The 18,568-nt window shown below is 41.7% G+C and overlaps 1 protein-coding gene across 1 annotated transcript; it reads left to right on the top strand.

Annotated features, from left to right (window-relative positions):
* Positions 1 to 1,929: 1,929 nt before the first annotated feature.
* On the top strand, positions 1,930 to 13,405 carry C1QTNF8 (C1q and TNF related 8). Its single transcript, XM_032762735.1, has 3 exons — positions 1,930 to 2,012; positions 11,033 to 11,273; positions 12,858 to 13,405. Exons 2-3 carry the CDS (start codon positions 11,048 to 11,050, stop codon positions 13,403 to 13,405), a joined length of 774 nt encoding a protein of 257 aa, XP_032618626.1. The 5' UTR covers positions 1,930 to 2,012; positions 11,033 to 11,047.
* Positions 13,406 to 18,568: the final 5,163 nt, after the last annotated feature.

Below are 18,568 nucleotides of genomic sequence, written 5' to 3'. Positions count from 1 at the left end.
TATCTAAACAGGCAACACCCGCAAAGAGTAGTGGAAAGGGATAGACGATACAAACAGAGTAAACATTGTGATGGTCTGCAAATGTTGTATTAGTTCCTTTACTGTGGTGCAGGAGTTGTTTGTTTCCTTCTTAATTCTTTTGGTGGAGATTTGTTAAAATGGGATTAGGGAGACAGAGAAAAGTAAAGAGGGGGCACTTCAAGGGCTGGGCTGGGTGGCTATAGGTAGGAGGGGAGGAAGCAGGGGAGCATGCAGGGCAGATGGAGTGAAGATAAGATGAAGAGAGAGTGAAGGAGAGGGTGGAAGTGTGTTGGAGCAAACAGTCAATCAGCACAGGACAAGTATATTTCTTATAGGTGACACAGGTAGCAATGCATGTGCTTAAGGTTGCCTGACAGTTTGCATTAGAAGACCCTGTTTTCGGTTGCATCTATCTTTTAATAAACTCCAGCTTCCTGGGCTGCAATGTTCCAGGCTAGCTTTCTGCTCAAAGCTGACTTTATCAGGACAATTCAGCAAAAACAGTTCAGCTGTTGCCTAAGGCTAGGCAACCTTAATTGTGCCATTTCCTAGCTTGCTTGACTTTGCAACTTTAATGTGCTTCTAATGAAGGGCTTATTTTTAATGTAATTGAGAATAACATCAGAAGAATAAGTAATTAAGTCACATAGTGAACTTTCAGGTTATTTGAAAAGGTGGTGATTACCTGCTGAAAAGCAAAACCAATGTGATTATGTTGTTCTTTCAGGGTAATTACAATCATGGTATTATAAACCTGACCCACACTTTGTTAGGAAACAGGTATAAATGAAAGACAGTCCAGGAACTAATGGTTAAAAAGATTGTGCCACTTTACTCATGCCATTTATTCCATCTTCAACTTCCTCTCCCTGACATGAGCCAACAATAGTTTAGGAGCAATACGTGGCATGTGTGACATCCTGTAGCTGTTCATTACCACTCTAATGCTTTGGGGTTATTTTTGGAGGTGGAAGGATTATTACAGGGAAATTATAATGCTTTCTTGGATGTTAGGAAGAGTCCATTGATGTACACCTTCTTCCTGAGATTTGTACCACGTCTGCACTAAAATGCAACAAATTGCTGCCATCTTCCTTTTTTTTTTTTTGTTTTGTTTTTTTAAATACGGAGGTGCAGCCTTCAGAGGATATGGTATAGGTCATGTATGCCTGCACCCTGGGGACATCTTGATCCAAGCAGCCTGGGTTCTTTGCATGCTGGAATTTGTTCTTCTTGGATAGCATCTCCTGGTTAAAGTCAAGGGAAGCTGCAGATTACATTGTAGAGCCTGGTGGGTTCTTAAGAACATAATAACGGCCATACTGGGTCAGACCAAAGATCCATCTAGCCCAGTATCCCATCTTCCGACAGTGGCCAAGGCCAGAGGGAGTGAATAGAACAGGTAACCACCGAGTGATCCATCCCATTGCCCATTCCCTGCGTCCGGCAAACAGAGGCTAGGGACACTATTTACTTTCTCCTTTTCTCCCCACTGCATCTGGTGCATAAAAGACAGGGGTACTTTTCTTTTTTTCCCCTGAGAAGATGCTGAGACTACCAAAAGATAATCAGTTTCATGTGTTTCTAGCACTTTCATCTTCCCCCTGGCCAATTGTCGGTTTTATTTGTTTGGTTTTTTAAATTTTTTTTTTTATTCTTCATCTCTATTCTCGTGAGAGGAACTGTGCAGCCTGACGGACTTCCTCCAAATGCTGAGAAGGCTACTGCAAAGCAGGAAAGCATGACCCCATTCCAGCACAATTGGATGAAAACAAGCAGCAGAGAAAAATCACTTGCAAACTGCCTGTGCTGTAGCTGCTGAGTTTCATAAGAAGTTGGACGGACACTCACTGTTTCCTTTGGACACCGGCAAGGAAGTTGCAGCAACAGAAGCCACCAGACCAACAGCTGAATGAACAGGGGTTTTCATATTATGAAGCTCACTAGGCAACAGCAAGGAAACTAAGGAGAAGGGGATTTTGAGTCACAAGGTAAGTTAAATGGATCTGCATAGATGGCAAAACATATTGATCTGGAATCAGAACTGTTCCCAACCAGCGGCTGCAGGTTGTTTTCTGGAGTCACTATAAAGGGGTGGCTTGGCTACTTTGCCTCACTCTCTGCTTGCTGCCACATGCAAAATAAGTGAAAGGAAGAGCTTGGGCTTTCCAGAATGTCATTGAACTGGCTCTGATTTGTTCCCATTTAACTCTCAGTGTTTCATTAGTCACCACAGATATTGAGGGAGGAATATATTTTGTACTATTGTCTGGTTTGGGATAAGTGGTGGAATAGTCACCATGACCCTTTTGTATACAAACAGGGCCCCTGTTCTGTGATGTGAGCCATTACTTTTGAAAGCCTCCTGAGCTATGGTGACCTTCAGCTCTACTAGTCTGCAGACCAACTCTCTGCTAGAACAAATGTGATGGAGAAGAGAAGGGGGAGACAGGCCTGGAAACAATAGCCACAACTATGAATTCGGTTTCCTCAGTTTGCCTGCGATTCACAACAGTTTTGATTGTCCTTTTTTTCCCATAGCCTCAGGCAGGAATCAATGGTGGTGCCAGAGTGGCTCAGGGGAGAGAGATATAGTAATCAGTTATTAATTGTTATTATGATGATTATTTGTTAGTCACAGTAGTGCAGGTTGCATGGATTGAAGGAGAGATCCGACGGTCATATGGGATTCAGCATCCGCTCTCAGCTGTTTCACAGGTATCACAACAGGGTATTTGTGCCATTCTGCTGCGACACATCAATCTGTGCTGTTAAAACATTTTAGTTGTTTAAAAAGCAAACAAACCCTTCAAACAATTTCAGCCTTTAGTTGAAACCAAGTCCAAAGATCAGCTGACTCATTGCTGGTGAGTCATCGAGACAAACTATATATCCACCAGCAGAGCGCAAAGGAGCATGAGACACAGTCAGTTAATTTGCTTCGCCTGAGCAATTGCCCTGCATATTATTTAGCTGTAACTTGTCTCCTCTCTCCACAAAGCAGGGCTGAATCATTGTCTGGACGTGCTGCGAAAATGGGATTCCTTTCAAGGGCCCGCCTAGTAAAAAAGCATGACCATTTCCAATCCATTGCAACCATGTTCCTGGCAAGTAGCGACTTTGGATGCACACACCAAATCCTGCTCAGGGGAACGGTGAACTAGAAAGGGATTTTTAGTTCTTCAGTAAGTAAAAGTAACTGTTTACCATCCCAAATAATTTGTGAACCAAAGGGCAATTGACACCTGGTTTAAAACCAGGTGCTACTCCCTAAATCACAGCGAAGTTATGTCTGCTTACACTGGACCTGAATTAGTGCTATAAATATAGGAACAAAAGAATTCTATTCCTTTTTATTAGAAATTGGATTCAAAACTTGTTGAGCTGCAAAGTTTGGATCCAGCCTTTTGTGTAGCCCATTTAAAAGGAGGGACCAGCCAGCCGGTGAGCCTGGGTCTAATCCGAGCTTCTGCAGTGTTAAGATCTAGATCAAAACAAGCCCAGCTTTTGGGGCGCACAATTCTAGGGGTTTGCTTCACGCCCATACAAGTTCTTTGTGTATGTATCTGTATGTATTCATACAAAGCAAGGAAGCTATAAGCAGCAGCATTAAAAGGATTTCAGCCAATTTAGATTCTGCTCGCAGTGCTATGGAATCCTCTTCAGATTAATCCCAAAATGTTTTGAAAACAGCGTGAACAGAGGAAGGCTGTGAATAATATAGGTATTTTAAACCACGTTGCCTTTTTGAATTTAACTTCTCCTCTTCATGAATTTGCAAGTCAATTCATGGCTGCAAGAATGTTAATTGCTACTCAGCATGTGCTGAGGAACTAATGCGATAGTTTCAAAGAATGGCTGCCCACCCATTTCACCATGAGCCACTGTAGGAAGAAGAAATTGCTGAGCTGTTTGGACTTGTAGACCTCACAGTGCTAACTGCTCTGGAGAGTGGCAAGGCCTTTGCATAATAAATCATGCAAGAAGAAACTTTAGCTCCTCCAGCAAAATCAAATAACTTCCAAGAGAGAGTCTAGTGTTCACAGTCTAACAGCCTTAAAGTTCTTTGCTTCCAGCCATTTCCACCACCAGGAACGGGGAACCTGTTAGCCAACACTGAGGACTTCCCAGAAGATGAAAAAGGTAAAGCACAAGGCACATTTCTTCTACTAGAAGCGGGCTCCATCCTTGGAACAATTCAAAAGCCTACAGTACAACAAATTGCGGAGTCTTTTCCAGCTATACCATATAAGAGAGATCTTTACCTTAAATCAGCTACTGGGTTTTAGCTGAGGATGTTTATCCTCAGTGAATTGGGCAGTGGCTTCAGCTGCTCTGTAAGTTAAAGGAAAGGTAATCTTAGAACTGCTTTTTTAAGTGACCAGGACAAATCCTAGGAATAAAGAGAGAGAATTATATTAGCAGAAATTTAAACAGACATCCTGTGACTCAAGAATAGATCTACCTACTTACCTGGCTTTCATCAAACTCCTCCTAGTTATGAATGACTTTTATCCTCACAACACCTGTGTGAGCAAATAAAATATCCCAACTTTACAGATGGAAAATTGAGGCACAGGATAGATTAAGTGTTGGCCAAGGTCACGCAAAGTCTGTGCCAGAGCCAGGAATTTAACCCCCATCTCCAGAATACCATGTCCCCACTCACAAGGCATATTGCCTCTTGTATAAACTGAAGAGATTCCCTTTCCCCAGGCTGACTTGCCTTCCGCTTGTAGAGAAACCAAACTGAATGGTCAGACTGGAGGAGTGAGAGTTGTTGATTTGGATATTGACCCCCCTTTCCTTGCATGTCGTTCACTTTATTAATATTATTTTTAAATCTATGTTCAGACAGACTTTAGCACCATATGTGTGACCCTCCCTTCCAGAATCAGAAGAAACCACCAGTGTTCATTAAAGCCGACCCAACTGCATAAACACATTCAGTGTTCGCCTTTGTTATTTGATGAGTTACACACCACCTCATCCAGAGAGGAATCTGGATGTCTGCTGTCATTGAATAATTATCTGATGCCCTCCCTATAATTTCCCACAACAATGAACATTTAAATAGATAAAAATAAAAATGCTTAAAACCCATAATTTTGGACAAGGGTGACAATTTTAATAGATGGAAATAAAAATAATCTTTAAAAATAAAGATTGATATCTGTCAAAATCATAAAAGAACATTAAAACCAAACTTTGCCACGGCTATTCATACTACACCTGCTTTGCCACTGACGTAAGAGAGCTCAGGCCTCAGTAATAAAGGTTCAGACTGCAGGTCCTGTTTGCAAATGCGCACCAAAGTTTGGACACTTATGTTTTGCAGAATCTGTTGAATTTGCTATAGGGGAGACAGACTTTCATGAGACTGTGGTACTTCCTGCTCTGGTCTGGGCAGAAATACCTTAGGAACAGCTTCTTATGTTATTTTGACATTGTCATCCTAGTCAGAAATGCAGAGTGGGAAAGGAAAATGACAAAAAAAGCAAATCATGCTTTTTCGAGCCTTGCAAAAGTTTTGCTTTGAGTCAAGCAGACTAGGGTCCTTATTGTATTTCAGTCGGCTCCTACAGTATGTCTTATCAGATTTTACAATGCCAACACAGACACATTTAGCCTGTCCATACAGAGCCTGATCCTAAGCCCACTGAAGTCTTCCATCAGGCTCAGATCCAGAGTGATCTCACAGGGAGCAAGACTTCACTTTCCTGTTATTTTTTTGTATTGGTTTACCAAGACTGTAACAAAAAGGAATCAAAAAAGAAGTCCAAGGGTCATAGTTGAATCATTTCATGGCTTGTAAGTTTACCAACATGGACGCAAGAGCAAATGGATATAAACTGGCCATTAGGAAGTTTAGACTTGAAATTAGACGAAGGTTTCTAACCATCAGAGGAGTGAAGTTCTGGAACAGCCTTCCAAGGGGAGTAGTGGGGGCAAAAGACATATCTGGCTTCAAGACTAAGCTTGATAAATTTATGGAGAGGATGGTATAATGGGATAGCCTAATTTTGGCAATTAATTGGTCTTTGACTATTAGCGGTAAATATGTCCAGTGGCTTGTGATGGGATGTTAGATGGGGTGGGATCTGAGTTACTACAGAGAATTCTTTCCTGGGTGTCTGCCTGGTGAGTATTGCCCACATGCTCAGGATTTAGTTGATTGCCTTATTTGGGGTCAGGAAGGAATTTTCCTATAGGGCAGATTGGCAGAGGCCCTGGGAGTGGTTTCGCCTTGCTCTGCAGTGTGGTGTCTGGGTCACTTGCTGGAAGATTCTCTGCACCTTGAAGTCTTTAAACCATGATTTGAGGACTTCAATGGCTCAGACATAGGTTAGGGGTTTGATACAGGAGTGGGTGGGTGAGATTCTGTGGCCTGCGTTGTGCAGGACGTCAGACTAGATGATCAATAACAGTCCCTTCTGACCTTAAAGTCTATGATTCTATGTGTGGAAGGAATTCAAGATGGGCAAACCTCAAAAAGTTTAGAAGTTGAGTGCTCTATGGACCAACTCCCGAAAATTCAGATGCTTTTCCAGAGTTTATTTAAACTGGTGACATCTGCAAAATTGGGCTAGAAATATGAATTGGTCCCAAACCTAAAAGCCAGGATCCAAACACTTTTGAAGCTTGGGAAAGTTCACATTCAGACCCAAACCTTCTGATCTGGGCTCCCTGAAATGTGGGAAAGTTCAATTCCGGATGTAAACATCGTGGGTTGCGTCCCTCTCTCCAAGAAGTCTCTCAAATACCCTTTTTCTTTGTTTGTTTTTGTTTTGCTGTATGTATTTCTGCTCCTTTGTTGTAAGGTCCTTGAAGATGCAGCAAAAATGAAGGAAAGATATCATTTGGTAGGAAGGCTGTAACACCCTGAACTGTATTTTGGAAAAGTCCTGTTTTGTCTTTGAGCCTCCTCCTATAACACGTAGAGGCTAAGAATACCAGACAAATAACATTTTTCTTTTAATTCAGTGACAGGTGTTAATAACATGATGACTGTGTATGATCCTATGTCTGGGCTTTCTACTCAGTGGGACAACAGACATTTGGGGATTCTTATTTTCATAGCAGGGAAACATTTTTCACAGCAAAGAAATAAGCTGATTTATACTTCTATTTCTGACCTGCTGCTTTGAAAATGAATCTCTCTCAAGAGGCACCATGAAGGGCGATCAAATAAGAAAGAGATCAGCTTTGCGGTCTCCAGGCATTCGGTGTTGAGCTAATATATCATTTTAGACACAAGCAAGCATGTCGGATCAGTATCAGAAAGTAGGACAAACATTCCTCTGGTGCAGGATTTTGATTTATTTTCTGAAGACGCACAGACTGCCAGATTTTTATTGTAAGTGAAGGTGATAACAATCAGAGCTGGCTGTTCAGAAAAAGATACATGTGTCTTGTTGAGAGAACAGGTTATCACCATACTTGATACAGTAAGATCCCAATAACTGTCTTTAATAAGAAAAAACACACAACCCTCCCCACATCTATTTCCTTCCTGGCTGTTATGGTTTTCGCTCTCTCCCCCTTTTTAGGTTTTGCTTTTCTTGTATTGTACCTTCTTGCCTCTTTCATCAGGTTTCTGATGGGTTTTTCCACCCAATCTCTAGACTTACTTTTCTTCTCTTATTTTTCCTCCCTGAATTACATTGCTTCCCTGTAACTCGGTGCTTGGTCTCTCTTTATTCACGCATTCTGCTTTCTAGATTTCTCTTTTTCCTTTAGTTGCTGTGTGTCTTTATACCAAACGGCTTTCAAACTTTCAAATTCTCTACTGTGGCTTTATTTGGTTGGTTTATTCCTCTCCCTCCATTCACCTCTTTCTCCCAGCTCTCTATTTTGCATCTCTTCTCCTCTCTACTCCTAACAATCCATAACCACATACATGCTCAGACACCCCAGTGGCCTCATCTAACTACACACGACCCACGCATCACTCAAATACACAGGTTTCTACCATTTGGATCTAAATCAGGTCTTAAAAATTCCATCCAGAAGAGGGCAGTGGTATACACACACCAAGATACAGTAAAAAGCCTTGGTGAGGCCCAAACGCCATAGGTGTGAAAGAAAATGTCTTTCCTGGATTCCATAGACCCATAGATTTTTAGGGCAAAAGGGACCACTATGCTCAAGTAATCTGACCTCCTGTATATAACACAGGCTCTAGGACTCCCCTGAATTAATTCCTGTCTGAACTAGAGTAGATCTTTTAAAAAAAAAATCCAATCTTGACTGAAGTATTGTCAGTGACGTTGGGATATGTTTCATGAGAATGCAAGAGCCATCAGGGGAATTTTTTCTTCAGCTTAGATCTAAGAGGTTCAGTCTATGGATGGATTATTTTCTCAATTGACAGTGTTTTTCATTGCAAAAGGAAATTCTAGCCAAATGCTCACATTTTTACCTTTCAGGGATCGTGGAAGAAAACATGGACTTCGTTGATTTCCCCAGTGGTGTCACAACGTGCAGAGAGCCAGAACATGGCTCTTTTTCTGAGATTTTAAAAAAAAAGTCTTTGAGTGGATGAATGCTATCATTTTTTTAATAGCAAAAAACCCCACACTTCCTAAGCCTGGTAGTTATAACCACCACTCTTCTGCCTAATGAGGACATTGTATTTTAATCACTAGAGTTAATTTCTCCACGTGTATGAATTTTCCATCTCTGGCCACATTAGAAATATTTTTCTTAATGAATACTCTGATTGGCCTCAAGTAAGGTATTAAAAGCAGGTGTAAAGCAATTTTGTCTCCTAAACTCAATACTTTGAGATTGAAATGACACTGTCCTCTAATATATCTCAAAGGTTACTGGCTAGAAGGCCAAGCCCCTCAGAAGAGCTAAATACCTTCAACTTTTCCTGAAATTAAGTTGGGGCTGAAAAATTTGTAGGTAGAGTGAAGCTAATACAGATGTTTATATTGTTGAGCAAATACAGCAGTGCAGTAAACAGTAGGCCAGGTCGTAAGTGAGCATAGAAACTTGTTGCCCATAAAGAGAATGTCCCCTGTGAGCCATACACCATTTAAGCATGATATACTTACATGGGTCACCTAGCTGGGGCCTGATTCCCATTCACACTAAGACCCCTTTACAATATTCAGCCAGTGTAAAGGGTCCTTCAAGTGTCTGGCACTCTAAATCACATCCACTTTTGTGCTGCCAGAGTGGCGTAAAGGGTCCTTAGTGTAAATGAGAGCCCTGTTTTATAAGACTGACACCTAAAATCAGATTTCTGTTATACCATGAATGAAAAAATCTTTTAAAATTATGCAAAATTTGGTTCAGGACTGTTGATCGCTCCCAAATGAATGGGTAGCTTTTTCCATGCTAATGACTAGAATTGGTTTAGCGTGTTTATAAGCATTCCCCGAGTCTCATCGTGTGTTGGACAGAACAGAACAACTGAATAATAAAGGTGTGTGGGTTCTGATTCTTTCTGGATGATAAATTTTAAAAAAAACACCAGAGGAAAATGTGTCCTAGAAAGTGTCAGACAGCCCTCCTGGAAATCTGTTCCCTATTCTCTGCATGAATCCATTCTCCAGCTGGTGAAGGCACAATGCTTCCCAGCTCTGAAGAACCAATCTGGCTTACCGTGGTTTGAAATCTACTGTGGACAGGATCTTTGTGCAAATCATGTATTTCCCATAGCTGGGGCATCCATCCATCACTTCTCCCACTTTTCCCTGATAGTCTAGTAAGGATTGTTGCGATACTAAAGCATTCATGAAGTACCTGATCCAAAGTCTGTTGAAGTAAATGAGAGTCTTTTCTTGGATTTCAATGGACTTTGGGAAGGGGCATAATTTTTGCAAGAAACAACTTGTAATTTCCCTGAAGTCAATGGAGACTGCAGTTTTTGCCAATAAAGTGATGTTTCTGCTTCCATTCTTTGTAAGAAGACTGATAGCTGTATGCTAGAAGGTCTCCTCCTATCCACCGTCTACTATATTTCCCTTCGCTTCTCATTTGCTATTCAGGATTTTGGAGCTTGCCAACAATACAGTGCAAAAATCAATATTAAAATTCAAGAACCAATATTTGTGCAAAGCAACAGTCACTTATGGCTGCATTCATTGGGGCTGTTTGGCTTTCCAGTATACATATTCAGCAATGCAAATATGAAACCTACACAGAATTCTGCAGGAAGCAACAAACCAATATAGTCATAAAAGCACAGTCTGGCTTACAGTGGTTAACTGACAGGCTGAAAGGAAGGTTATCTGGAGCAAAAAGTGATTTCCCCTCCCAGTTGAAGGTTTTTTTGAAATCACAGTTTCTTTCTCTCTCTCTCTTTATTTTGGAGAGTTTGTTACATAGGAATTTCATTCTTTAAGAACTGCAATAATTAGAGATTGTGATAGTAAATAACACTGATAATTAATTAAATAAATAATATCTAGTAATATTTTGTGCTTTCCATCCAAAGCCTTTGGCAAACATTAGTTCGACAATGGTTACGCAGTGGGTGTGCTGTACTTGCTACACTAATAATCATCTCTTTGTTAGGTAATGATCCCTCCAGCCTTTATGTTGTATCCATCTGTTGTCTCTTCAGATATACTCAGTTTGTAAACTCAGAGGTAGGTACTATCCCTTTGTTGTGGGTGTACATCGCCTAGTGGAATGAGTCCCTCATCCCCGACTAAGTGCTACACTAAAATAACATAATAAAGAAGAGCATCAGAGGGGTAGCTGTGTTAGTCTGGATCTGGAAAAAGCAACAAAGAGTCCTGTGGCACCTTAAAGACTAACAGAAGTATTGGAGCATAAGCTTTCATGGGTAAACACCACTTCGTCTGCATCTGACGAAGTGGGTATTCACCCATGAAAGCTCATGCTCCAATATGTTTGTTAGTCTTTAAGGCGCCACAAGACTCTTTGTTGCTTGATAATAAAGAAGGGAACCCTAAGGTAAGTGAATACGTAGCCAACAGTTACTCTGGCTTAAATCACCACATTAATCATTCCTATTACTCTCCTGCTCTAGCCGGCTCAGCTGAAGATGAGTTCTGTGCTTCTGATGCTCTTGTTATCCACTGTGAATGCCGGCACCTTACTAGAAAAGGGCTCGCTGAGACGGGAAGCCCGGCGGCTTTCATGCGTGCGATGTTGTGGGCCTTCAGAAGAGCCAGTCTCCGTCGCCTCTTCACGATCCACTAGGATGAGCTATGACCTCACCTATTCAGTGCCAAAAGTCCAGCCCACAATAGATATCACCATCCTGAAAGGTGAGTCATGCCCAGGACCACACTTTGTGAATTTACTATCACTTCACAAGCCATGTTCCTCCTCCAAGGTGGAAAACACCCATCTCTTAAGAACCGAAGTTGCTCAGTCTATATAGTTTATCCAAGAGAAGGTCAGGAGGCAACTTGGTTACAGTCCATAACTACCTATATGTGGAGATGTCTGAGAGTAGACAGCTTAGTAATCTACCGGGAGATGGCTGGATGAGCTCCAATAGCAGGAAGCTAAAACTAAACAAATTCAGGGTAGAAATAAGGCACATATTTTTAACACCAAGGGTGATTACCATTGAAGCAACATATCTAGGGACGTGGTGGACTCTCCATCAAAACTTTCTAAAAGGTCTGGTGTAGCTCAAACAGAAGTTATGGGGTTGATACAGGAATGATTGGCTGAGTTTCTATGTTATACAGGTCAGGCTAGATGGTAATAATGGTCCCTTCTGGCATTAAAACATATGAATCTATTAAACTTGGAGGTTTTGTTCTCTTTCCCATCAACTACACTCATAGTTTTTCCCTTCTTTTCTGCCACAGAAAGACTATGTCTGTTACTGTATATAGGTAAATGATATGGGTCGGGTTCATGGACCTACGCTGTTTATACATTGAAGCCAGGATTTCATCCCCTGTTTTTATCCGTTTCTTCCTCCCATCCTCTCTCTTACACACCCTAGGTAGCTGGTCACCTAAATCATAAATCACTCAGCTAAGGGGTGAAAACTCACTTTCTGCAAATATTTGTACCAACCCTCCCCTCCCCCCCGCAAAACCATGTTGCTCCCATGAATGAAAAGACGTATGGACATGCTAAAAACAAATTCTACGTAGCGGTTACCAAAGGTTCCATGAATAACTGTTCTCACTATCCATCCTATTAACATAGATTATAGCTCAATTAATGAAAAAGTTAGGACTCTAGCCTTCTTTCCCTGGCAAAATGTCCATGTGCTCTTGAATTTTATATCAGAGGGGTAGCTCTGTTAATTTGGATCTGTAAAAAGCAACAGAGTCCTGTGGCACCTTATAGACTCACAGACTTATTGGAGCATGAGCTTTCGTGAGTGAATACCCACTTCGTCGGATGCATGTATCGGATGAAGTGGGTATTCACCCATGAAAGCTTATTCTCCAATATGTCTATAAGGTGCCACAGGACTCTTTGTCGCTTTTTGGATTTTATAGTTTAATCCTTCCAATAATCTGGTCACAAATAATAATGCAAATGTAAAAGTGCATACCCTAGATGATCAGAGTGGTCCCTTCTGCTGTTGGAATCTATGAATCTATAACGTATCAGAGAAATCTATCTTATTTGTTGTGCGGTTAATATATGGAATAGGCATGCTAGCCAGCAGCATGCCATTTGTGGACAGGGGGTTGCTGTCAACAGTGGTCCTGAATTCAAATCTAGATGTGATTTAGTTACGACAATTATTTCTCAATGCACCTGTTGAGAAAGTGTTATTTTACCAATTGGGATGCTGGCTATCTCCATCCAGACATCTCTGTGGCATGTGATGTGTGTGCATATGTTTGAAACTTAGCTCCTTTTTGTGATCATAGGTGAAAAAGGTGACATGGGAGAGAAAGGGATCACCGGAGGGGCTGGAAAGGCTGGAGAACGAGGGCTACGTGGTTATAATGGACGGAAAGGTCAGAAAGGCCAGGTTGGCCCACCAGGCAACTCCTGCAAGCTGCATTACGCTGCCTTTTCAGTTGGCCGGAGAAAACCTCTCCATAGCTCGGATTATTTCCAGCATGTCACTTTTGATACGGAGTTGGTGAACCTCTACAAACACTTCAGCATGTTCACAGGGAAATTCTTCTGCTACGTGCCAGGGATCTACTTCTTCAACCTTAATGTCCACACCTGGAACTTCAAAGAGACCTACCTGCACATAATGCAGAACAACAAGGAAGTCGCCATCCTCTATGCCCAGCCCAGTGATCGGAGCATCATGCAGAGCCAGAGTCTCATGCTCGAGCTGCAGGAAGGGGATGAGGTCTGGGTGAGAATGTTTAAACGAGAGAGGGAAAATGGCATCTATAGTGAGGAGTCTGATATTTACATCACCTTCAATGGCCATTTAATTAAACCAGCCATAGAGTAGCAGATTCTGCATCTTTGGGCTCGGTGCTTTAGTAGCGCTCCTTGGGTAGATTACTAATTCTCCTCTTTAAAAGTACACATGTCTATGTCAACATGGAAATAAATACGCAGTAAATATTTTCATGGTCTGATTGTGGCTAGCAGCCAGCTGATCTGCTTTTCAGTTTGCTAATCCTCCCAATCAATTCGAGATATTTCTCATACAACAATCTTAATGTGCAGAGCAGGGGCGTGACTATGCGTGGGAGGGGAATGGGCACTGCTAGCAAAATGAACAAAAGTTACATGGCAGTGCCAACTTTATGAATACGTAGAAGGCCTGAGCTCTTTCTGACCCATGGACTGCTGTGCTTATTGTTAGCTAGATGGGAAAACAGAAGGACACTGTTCTGAAGTCTTCCACAGGCCCCTTGTAACATCTCTGCTGAACTGCTTGCCAAAGTCATTCAGCATATAACCTCGGTTACAAAAAAATGGTAACCTATCAGCTCTGTTTTAGTGGCCTGGCCTACTCATTTTTGTACTCTGTAATTATCTGAAGATCGTATTAGACAAGCTAGCTAACGGTTACAATGAAGTAAAGTGTTTGCAGGTTGCTTTGCATACAAAGGATGCCTTTGTTGTTGTTTACGATTGCTGTCTGCGGTTCCCATCCTCCAGTTTCTTGCTAGAACCATCCCTTACACTCCTCTGAAATCACTGTCACCAAAAATGACCATTTCCTAGATAAAGCTCAGAACCAGTACTCCATCCTCCTCCTTTTTGACCTGTCAGCCACCCTTGACATAATCAGCCAGGCTCTTCCTCTTGAAATCTTGTCCTCCCTTGGCTTCCATGACTCAGTCCTCTCCTGGGCTTCCTCCAGCTTCTAATCACTCCTTCGGCATGTCCTTCAAAAATCTCCCTCTTCCCCTATCTCAGTTTCTTTGAGGGTCCCACAGGGCTCTGTCCTTGGTCCCCTTCTCTCTCTACATCTTATCTCTAGGTCATCTCATCCACAAACACAAATTCAGTTCTCTGCGTGGACAACCAGCAGATCAACATCTACTCCAGGCCTGTCTCCTTCTGTCCAAACAAAAATCTCGGCCTGTCTCTCTGACATCTCATGGATGTCTAGTTGTCAGCCCAAGCTCAAAGTCCCTACAACATATCTCTTAATCTTCCTCCCCGCACTCCGAGCCCACCCTAGTAAACCATCCCCACTACCTCCTTTCTTGATCATTGTGGACAACGCCACCATCTTTCATGTCACTCGGGCCTGTAACCTGGACACCATCTCTGACTCAGATCTCTCTCTAGCTTCACCTCCAGGCTCTGGCTAAACCTTGTGGGTTCTTTCTATGTAACATCTCTAAGATCCAGCCTTTCCAATCCATCCACACCCCTAAAACTCTCATCCAGGCTCTTGTTCTCTGGAATCTTGAGTTCTGCAACATCCGTCTCTCAGCACTGCTCATATGCATTCAGAATGCTGCTGCAAGGATCATTCTCCTAGTTTGTTGTTCTGACTGTGTTGCTTCTCTCTTTGCATCTCTCTACTGGCTCCTGCTTCTCTATCACATCAAATATAAGCTACTTGTCTTCACTTTCAATGCCCTTCATGGCCTTGCACTGCCCTATTTATCATCTGCCATTCAGTATCAAGATGTTGACTCCTCCCTCCCAACCACCCACGATGCCCATCTCCATCTTCATCTTCGTGCTCTTTCTTGTGCTGCCCCTCGCATTTGGCAGGAGCTCCCTGTAAACATCCCAAACCGAACATTTTCCTTCTTCAAAACTTTCCTTTTCCACGATGCCTATCAAGGCCATGGCAATGATTAGGTTACTGGGGTGTTGAGACCACGGCCTATCATGTTGACTGACACAATCTCATTGGAGTTTCCTATCTCTCTGTTTTTATCCGTTGTCTCTTGCTTTGCACTGAGATCGCAAGCTGCATGGCACACGGACCAGCTTTTTGTGCTGTGTTTGTTCAGCACAGTGGGCTCCTGACCCATGATTGGGACTTTAAGACACTACAGTAATACAAATGATATTAATATGTTTTCTAATAAAAAGAAAGGGCCATATTCTGCTCTCACTGATTTGGGTGCGGTTGCAGCATGATTGCAGAGCGTTAGTTGGTCCAGTGCATTTACCTTAAAATGATGCTGACCTTCTTTGCTATAATTCATGATTTTTCCCCTTTTCCTAGAATGTAATATCGCAATGAGCTAAACATAACACACCAATCCAGTATAGCGCTTAAGGTGGCACATAACTTTCATCACGTATGTAGCTCCATTGGGATGGGTATGCTGAAGCAGGGCCGATAAGCATATCGAAGAGCATTACAAGGTGTTATCTTTCCCTTTTTAATGGCAACCATCATAATGAGAGGCTGATTGTCAGAGTTACTGAGAACCTACCGCTCCAGTTGAAGCCAGTGGGAACCGCCAGGGATCAACAATGAAAATAAGCACACTTTACTGCACCAGAATTTCTAGGCAGTCTAGAAATGATTGTACTGTGCAAAAACCTCCTTTCCGCAGTCTGCAGCGTTAGTCTCTTAATATTCACTGCACACAACAGTGAAATGCTATGTGCTAGAACAAGCAAACAGACCATATATACATTTGTTAGTCCTTGTCCCCATCAACACGCACACACACATGCACCCTTTGGGATGTCTGTATGGAGGATGCATTAAATATATTGTACTGTATGTCCCGCTAGGCTAATTGTTGCTTGTTGCTGCACATCTCTTGTTATCAATCATTTAACCTGAGAATTAACTGTAATAAAGCTAGTGTTTTGAACACATTGGATTTGTTTCCCTTGCTTTTCACGGAGCCGAACTAAATGCCATAAACTGAAAATCCAGCCTTGTATTGCTAACTGTGATGGTGATGCTGGTGATATGGACACCTAAGTGCTCCAGAAACTAGACCAATTTCATTTCCATAAGGGGTAATCATATGGGCAAACCCTTTGGACGGAAGATGTCAGGAACACATCTTTATGCCCTTTTTTGCCCCCTTGATTGCAGTTGAAAGACTAATCCCAATCTTTAGTGAAGTTGCAACACTGGTGATAACTACACTATCCCGGTCTACATTTGAACCAGCAACAAAGAGGACTTGGGGGGCTTCCATATCACATTGCCAGCTCTCTAGCCCCTTTTTGCATTGTATGCTGAAACAGCCCCGGAAATGAAAATGGGAAGACTCGTAAGCTTTGAAAAGCACATGAGACAGAGTGTGGGTTTCGTGCAGATTATCTGTTGACCTGCAACCAGATAATTTGTTCCTTGTAAGTAAACAAAAGTCCCAGTCACCTAAATTACGCTGTTATGCAATTTAAAAAGGGCTTCTCTAATCAACAACTTCCATTAGGATGGTGATAAAAGCTATAATGGCTATATTGCTTATTTGCAGCATGCCATTTAGTATTGAAAGCACTAGCAGAGAAACCTGCATCGAACATATAAATACACACAGAAAAAACTTCAACTTCGCAATACTTACTAAAGGTATTTTCAGGTTTTCCCAGCTACTTATCACATTTGGGAGAATTTAAAAGTTTTACACCTCCTCTTTGTCTTCTGGTCTACTTTTGAAGGAATCCCATGTGGGTAAATTTTGCAACTGTGGCTTGCTGGTTGACAAGCTGCTACTGATGATGTATAAGGTATGGTAGACTGAGAGCATGGGAAGGGGTGGACGTTACACAATGAAGCTCAAATTATAACAGAGTTCATGACTTACTTTATGATTTCACAACATTTTTTTCTCCCTCTGTAGTTCAGCATATTTACTGTACTTAAAAAGAAAAAAGAAAAAAAAAGCCTAAACCTCTTTTAAAATATCATAACCCAGCTGGTGTTATTGACAGTTCATAATCCAGAACTGAGAAAACTGCCCAGAGATTGCTAATGTTCACCCACCTTGACTTTTCCAAATGCTACTTTCTACCAGGAAATGAACAGAAATGTTTGTAAATCCATAACACCTACGCACACAATAAGAGAGGCTCTGATTATCAGTTTGACAGGGCAATTTCAAAATGTCTGAGTTGCTGATATGACCAACATTATCCATAGCTAAATCAATGAAGCCACATTGGTGTGAGAGACAGTGTAATCCTTCAAAGGAAAAAAAGAGGTTCAAATTTATGTAATTATTAACAAACGAGCCTGGATGCCTCATGTGAACCTGGTTCCACTGTGAAAAAAATAAAAAAAAGTTAGACAGGCCCTGTCCTCCAGAGCTTACACTGTAAGTAGATAAGATAGACAAAAGATAGGAGAAAAAGCATTATCCCCATTTTACAGATAGAGAACCGAGGCACAGAGATTAAGCGTCTTGGCTGAAGTTACACAGGAATTCTGTGGGAGGTTAAGTCCATATCTAGTGCTGGAGTTATTACTTGCAGTGTTCCAATAAATGCTGGAAATCGAAATGGCGATCCCAGAGAAGCAGCTACCACTATTTCAGCTTCCTGGACTTCATATGTTGAGATAATTATCCATATTTGGGAGTGCTTTATGAGGCAAAGGCAAATTATGAAAATGGGAAACTCACCTTTCAATTTGTAAACAGCTCGCCAGCAGCTGGTCTAATACCTGAGTAGATTTTTAATTCTTTTTTCAGATGCAGTCAACATGTACAACAAGCCTTTGAAAAAGTCACTTTTTAATCCTTTTGAGATATGGTGGTGGTAAGGGCAGGAATCTAAATTATAACGACCCTGACAAAGGGCAGGAAGCATCTAATTAATAGTTTTTTTTAATTTAGATACCGCCGTCCTAAAATTCATCCCATTTAGTTACAGCCTCTGAAGAAACTAATGTGTATCTCTGAGGTTTGCCATAATGTTTTTTCTAATCTTTCAGTGAGATGTGATGGCACACAAATGACACAACTGCGCTATCCAGTATAAGAATTTGGTTATGCTTGATTGGTAACATTTACTCTATTACAGTAATGGCTGAGAACCCCACTCGAAGATCAGAGCCCCATTGTGTAAGGCAGCAATGACAACAAGCAACAAAGAGGAGAGTGAACTCCCTGGGGCATGGATGATCTACATGCCAGGACAGACACAAGAGGTGGAGGAGACAGAGCAATGGGGTTGGGAGGATGAGGTAACTGACAGATATAAATCACTGCACAGATAAAGC

This window comes from Chelonoidis abingdonii, chromosome 9 (genome assembly GCF_003597395.2).
Source record: "Chelonoidis abingdonii isolate Lonesome George chromosome 9, CheloAbing_2.0, whole genome shotgun sequence".
NCBI classification, from domain to species: Eukaryota; Metazoa; Chordata; order Testudines; family Testudinidae; genus Chelonoidis; species Chelonoidis abingdonii.
The sequence above is the reverse complement of the archived record's forward strand: the minus strand, read 5'-3'. Positions and strand labels throughout refer to the sequence as shown.

Excerpts from the sequence above, each read along its gene's own strand:
- C1QTNF8 (XM_032762735.1), top strand. The coding sequence starts at position 11,048 with ATGAGTTCTGTGCTTCTGATGCTCTTGTTATCCACTGTGAATGCCGGC. Across the intron at positions 11,274-12,857 it reads AGATATCACCATCCTGAAAG|GTGAAAAAGGTGACATGGGA; the intron begins GTGAGTCATGCC and ends TTGTGATCATAG.